The sequence below is a fragment of the Nuphar pumila genome, chromosome 4 (genome assembly GCF_984573655.1).
Source record: "Nuphar pumila chromosome 4, dmNupPumi1.hap1.1, whole genome shotgun sequence".
NCBI classification, from domain to species: domain Eukaryota; kingdom Viridiplantae; phylum Streptophyta; class Magnoliopsida; order Nymphaeales; family Nymphaeaceae; genus Nuphar; species Nuphar pumila.
Window position 1 is genome coordinate 9,693,701 of NC_143252.1, and position 6,439 is coordinate 9,700,139.

Sequence of the window (6,439 nt, forward strand, 5' to 3'; positions counted from 1 at the left end):
GATAGAAGAACTAGCAATATCATTAAACAAGGGACTATCAGTCAAGAAAGAGCTTTCATCAACTACATTTGTATTACATGCTTGTAGTATTTCAATAAAATAACTGTAGACTATCCAATCGACCTAAACAGAATTCACCAACCAACAATACTAAAAATACCTATTAAGAAACAAATAATATTCAAGCTTGGAAGCAATGGACGTTTATGTTTTCAGAGATCTGCCCGTCCAGGGTACCTTGGAAATGGAATTACATCTCTGATGTTGTCAAGGCCAGTGGCAAAAAGAATCATGCGCTCGAAACCCAAACCAAATCCGCTGTGTTTCACCGTTCCATAGCGGCGTAGATCAAGATACCATTCATAAGGTTCAAGAGGCAATCCCATCTCCCGTATCCTGAAATCATGTATTTGTATGTTATCTAATTCAAGAACAGCAATCAACCAACCATTGCCAATTCTCATGACATGCAATAAAATGTTGTGAATGATAAGGCCAAGTGCTGTTGAATTTTGTATTTTTATTTATTACACAGAAACAATAACCGAGATCAAAGGTCCGGCTGTGCTGCCTTAGATTGCTGCGGCCAGGTCTCCAATCTCAGGTGCGGTTTCTCCATTTAAAATAAGGAAAAAAATGCTGTGAATATTTTGCTAAATAAAATAAACATGGACTATATCATACAACACATGGACACAATGCTCCTGTGGTTTACCATTAAGAATGCTAACTAGGGAGACATGACACAGGAGAAAATTGGAGCATCATCGTGACATATATCATGGATGGTAAAAGCTATAGAAACCCACTTCTCATCAATTGTTAAAAAAGGTTAAAAAAAAGGAAGCGTTCATATCAAATCTACTTGTTCACCAACAAGCTCAAGGTACACATTTATTTCATTTGATAATCCACATTTAAGGTGATGGATTACATGGCTTACTATTTGGTCTCCTAAATGATCACCATAAGATAATCCACAACTGAGAAAATTTTGCAACAAAAGAAATTGGTTTAACTTCACGAGCTTAACACGGAAGGACCTCTGCAATCAAGAAATAGTAAGCCATTTGCATCACTCTAGTGTAGTGGTCCAGATACCATAATTTGGGATCCTATGTCTGGAATCAGCTGGATAAGCACATCAGCAAACTCAAATAACAAAATACCTTTGCTCAATGACCTCATATCTCTCTTCCCTTTGACTGCCACCAATCAATTCTCCAACCTGAGATGAGAAATACTGAAAGTTTCAGATGGCCATCGCACCAATGCCAAAATGATCTACTTGGATAATCCCAATTACTTCAGATCCTTCAATAGCTAATAGGGTATGAGTCATTAGCTACATAACTAACCCACATCTTTAAGTCTGTTGCACATACTTGAAACCATCTGGAGAAAAAGACAATACAGGTGGGAAGTCAACATACCTTAGGAACCAGCACGTCCATGGCAGCTACTGTTTTTGAATCATCATTGAGCCTCATATAGAATGCTTTGATTGATTTTGGATAGTTATACACAATCACAGGTTTCTTGAAAATCACCTCTGTTAAGTATCTACAACAATTCAGAAAAGTGTTAGCTTGGATGCACCAAGTAAATAGAGATGAAAAAAAAGCTTATGTAAAAGGTCGATGTACCTCTCATGCTCAGATGCTAAATCAACACCCCACTCTACCTTATTTTCAAACATTTTCTCTGTGGCATTTTTTAAAAGTTCTACAGCTTCAGTATATGAAATGCGTTCAAAGGGGGTTGATGATACCAACTTTAGGCGGTCTATAGCACCCTTATCATAATTCTTAACCATGAATTGCATATCATCAAGGCAGTTATCAAGGAGCCATTGGCATAAAAATTTTACATAGTCTTCTGCGCAGTTCATATCATCCTGTAAAAGTACAAAAATATTATTAAAGATCTAATTTAGGAAGGACGACAAACAACATCAAGACATGCACACAAGCATTATGTTAGAAAGCACAAGCTTTGCCATGTGTGTCATGAGCAATCTGCAATGATGGTGGTTCAAGAAGAATGTGGGTCTCATAAAGAAGCAAGGTTTATATATTAGAAAAAATCAACCAGGCACCTTGCCATAAAATCAGAGAAAGGCATGTTACAGGTGTCTGAATGTTCTTGCTTGTGTGTGTGTGTTCCATGGGTGGCAAGATGGCGGGTCCAGAGATCCACACTACATCAAAACCAGTGTGACCAAAGTAGAGAACAAATGGATTATGAAGAAAAATCAAATTTTTACCATTTAAATAATACCAACTTGAAATATACCTCCAAATCTGCAAACGCAATCTCCGGCTCCACCATCCAAAATTCCGCTAGATGTCTTGATGTGTGAGAATGCTCAGCTCGAAATGTTGGTGCAAATGTATAAACACTACTAAGGGCACAAACAAAAGTTTCAACTTGAAGCTGGCCAGATACAGTTAAAAATGCTTGGCGGGCAAAGAAATCATATGAATAATCAATTTTTCCATCTTTTTGAGGTAGGCCAGCTTTAAGCTTAGCTCTCTCTTCCAGCCTAGAAAGATTTTCCTTGGCCTTCATAAGTTCAGCAACAGCAGAGCTTATTTCCACCTTAGAAGACTTTATCATCTTCAAGTGTGCAACATTGTCACCTTTCTCTTTAACAATCAGTTTGGCAGCATCAATATCTTCTTCTGATGATGCAGGATTTTGTTTCAACTCCCTCTCTATTTTTTCTGCCTCAGAAAACAAAGTAGTAACTTGAAACATTTCACCAGCACCTTCACAATCACTGGTAGTGATAATAGGTGTGTGCACATATAGAAATCCATTTTTCTGAAAAAATGTATGAGTTGCATATGAAAGCGCATTGCGAATACGAGCAACAGCAGATATCTGCATGAGTACCCAAAGGTTAGCATTTAGTTCTGGAATTAATGTGAAAAAAGGCATGATAGAGTATTGCAGCAGAAAGAAAACAAGCAAAACAAATACATAAAACATTAAAGCACTGCACTTAAAAGCCAATATAGAAACAACAAGCAGCATATAAAGGATATGCAGATGATGTTAGACAACAATACCCATAACATCTACATACTCTGCAATATAGCACCACCAAAGCCAACAGGGAATGAGACTCATTGCAGTCAACAGCATCTTGTAAGTTAAATTATAGCAACGGAAGAATAATTTTCAATCACAAAACTTTCACATGTTATGATACTTCACTTGCAAACAGGTAAAATGCAATAATATTGCCAGTATGTCACACAATACAAATAGCACACCAAAAGACATTCTATTGCAAATTAATGGAGAACTATCTCAGCAAAAGTTTTGACATTATCTAACCAACTGGAAACTGAAAAATAAGTTTCGTTTAAGGGAAGCAGAAAGAAGCATACCGTGTTGGTTCTAGGACGAAAGTGCACATGGTCCCGCAGGAACTCCAATGTAAGTTTTGTTTTAGGTATTGGGTACTTGGCAGGATCTACACCTCCAACTTCTAAGACTTTCTCTACTTTGAGTTCCACCACTTGCTTTGTCCCTTCAGGTGCCTTCTTGAGTTCTCCTTCAACTAGCACGCATGTCCCTGTTGCAATAAGCTGTCCTAGAGGTGCAACAGAGGCATCTACCAATACCTACCAAAAAATTTCTAATGATAAATACAACTACACAGTAATCAAATAGACACACAAGCTTTAAGTCTGTAAATACAGATACATTCTCACAAATCTCGTTATATAGGGAAAAAGAAATTGTATGCCAAGAAAGAATAAATGTAAATATCTCCATACTAGAATTACATTCTACAAGAAAGCCATAGCAATAATATTAAGTACTCAATCATAAAGGGATTAAACATGATACTGGATGCTGAAAATGTCCAATTTCAGATAGCAGTAATTAGATTTCCCACCAATATGAATCTTCCGCAGTTAACACAATAAATAAAGTATACATATATTAAATGTCGTTATATACCAAATTTTCTATTTGTAAGAGTATAGTCTACCTGGATAAATTCAGCCAGTATCAACGCAAAGACCTATTTAATCATGGAATACACAGAATCCTTATACGTGTAAAGAGAAAAGCTATGCCGATGAAGTGAAGCACACTGTTTTGAAAACCCATAGGCAGGCGCACAGAAGATCTATGAATTAAAAAAACTATAACATTCATGAATTTTAAGTACGCGCACATAAAAGACAACATTCTTATTCATTCCCAATTCATAATACACAAAAAATTGCAGCATGAATTTAATCAGAAACTCCAACAACACAAACCGAATCCCGTTATCCTTCTCATAAAATCTTAGATATAATTTCTTCCATTTAACCCTTTCAACTTCAGTGTAGGGAAATCCACATTACTTCTAGCTCAATTCTCACTTAAGATTCTTTTTTCCACAATGACAAGACTCATAGGTTGCGATTCCCAATACTCAATTAAGGGGGAAAACATAAAAATGGACCTTAATTTGCACATACGAAGATCTATAATAAACCTAATCCTTACATATACATGAAACAGATGAGAACTATAGGAACAGATCTTCCTGAACCAAAACCCTAAACCCTAGCAAGGAAATAGGGAAAGAGTACCTGCAAATTCGCCGGACAGGACCCGTCATTGACCTCGAGGAAGGCGAAGGAGCCCTTCCCTTGTTCCCTACCGGTCTTCACCCACCCGCCGACGGAGATCTTCTGGCCGACGAGACCGAGCCCGCCGTCCGGCCGGCCGATGACGGTGGCGACGAGGACCCGCCGAGAGTAGCGAGCCCACTGTACGGCCTCACCGGAGCCCGACGCAGCCACCATTCCACCGCCACCGGCGACGCTCATCTCCCCCGCCATCCCTGTCGTCGCTCCTCCGCCCAACCAAAATTTTATTCAGAGAAGAATCGGTTCTTCAAAATACACAAAAGTCCACCATTCCTCCAGAGTTTTCCCCCAAACACCCTATTGGAAAGACATTTTTCGTAGGAATCTGAAGTGTTGCTGCTTCAGCCAAGTTCTAATATTTAGGGGGCGTTTGCATGTCAAGGAGTACCCCCTTCCGTGGAAACGCCTGCCACGGAAACGGAATCGGACCCACGGAAACCGTTTTTGCGGAAAACCCACCTCTAGCGTGTATTTTGGCACGCCCGTCGAGCAGTAGTTTCCGCTGTAGGCCCCGTAGAAATGTACGCCCGTAGATGCCTTTCCGTGGAAAACACCTCATTTTCCGTGATACACAAACGAATACGATGACATGAGTAGTAGCAAAGAAAGATGACATATGATGAGTGATGGCATGAGATTTTTTTTTGTAAGGGAAGAAAACTTGGGAGTCACGAAAATTGGGGCATATATGGTAATAAAAAAGTTATGTTTGGACTTTTTATATTCTTCCAGTCAAATAAGGATTAGAACTTGGGAGCCACGAAAACGGAGCGAAATTGGACAACCTTGAGACTTTTGACATAAAGAACAAAAGAAGCCCACGGAGGCCCGGCTCATATGGTAGTAGTAGGGGTGGCAATCGGGTCGGGTTACTATGTAATAATATATTATTAAAAAATTAATAAATAACTCAAGCCCATTGGGCCGACCGGATAGCCCAGCCCAGCCTAATTGATAGAAAAAACCTAATATTCTAACCAAAATTAAATCACACGATATTCATGGATTCATGTCTAATGGTAATTAAAAAAATACAAAAACCTTAAAATTATACCTAAATGTTTATGTCAATCTAAAAAAACAAAATCAAAACCTTAATTCCTAAAAACATCATAAATTATATATTTATGTTAATTGATAAAAATGTTTTATATTATAGCCAAAATAAAATCACATGATATTCATAGATTCATGCCTAATGGTATTAAAAAACACCAAAAAAGTTAAAAATTATCAACTAAACATTTATCAAAATCCTTTAACATCATTCATAGATAATGCTAATTGAAAAAAATCCCAATTAAGTATTTGTCATTTGAAAAACCAAAATAAAAAACTTGAATCCCAATAAAAAACAAATTTAAAGGTTTCATAACCAAAATCAAGCATTCATTAATTGAATCATGGTTAATCATAACTGAAAAGAAATTAAAACAAAAAAAAACTTAAAACCCTACTTACAAATTCATGTCATTTGGAAAATCCAAATCAATACCCTAAATCATGAAAAAGTCATAGATTTATGCTAATTGAAAAAAAATAAAAGCCCTAATAATCTAACCAAAATCTAGAATTCAATATTCATGCCTAATGCTAATTGAAAAACAAAACTTAAAACCTTAATTAAACATTCATGCTATTTAAAAAAAACTAAATAAAAAAACTAAACGTTAACAATACATTGTGCTAATTGAAAACAAAAATAACAACACCCTTAAAATCAAAAACCCCATCAATCATTTTGAAAAAAAAATGCAATGAAGAAGAAGGCCCAG

The 6,439-nt window shown here is 36.9% G+C and overlaps 1 protein-coding gene across 1 annotated transcript; it reads right to left on the reverse strand.

The window, feature by feature from the left end:
- On the reverse strand, positions 1-5,228 carry LOC149839318 (asparagine--tRNA ligase, cytoplasmic 1-like). Its single transcript, XM_090002453.1, has 7 exons — positions 4,605-5,228; positions 3,399-3,635; positions 2,296-2,886; positions 1,647-1,897; positions 1,434-1,563; positions 1,170-1,228; positions 1-396 (listed from the first exon to the last, which is right to left on the reverse strand). Exons 1-7 carry the CDS (start codon positions 4,854-4,856, stop codon positions 213-215), a joined length of 1,704 nt encoding a protein of 567 aa, XP_089858579.1. The 5' UTR covers positions 4,857-5,228; the 3' UTR covers positions 1-212.
- Between the last annotated feature and the right edge of the window lie 1,211 nt (positions 5,229-6,439).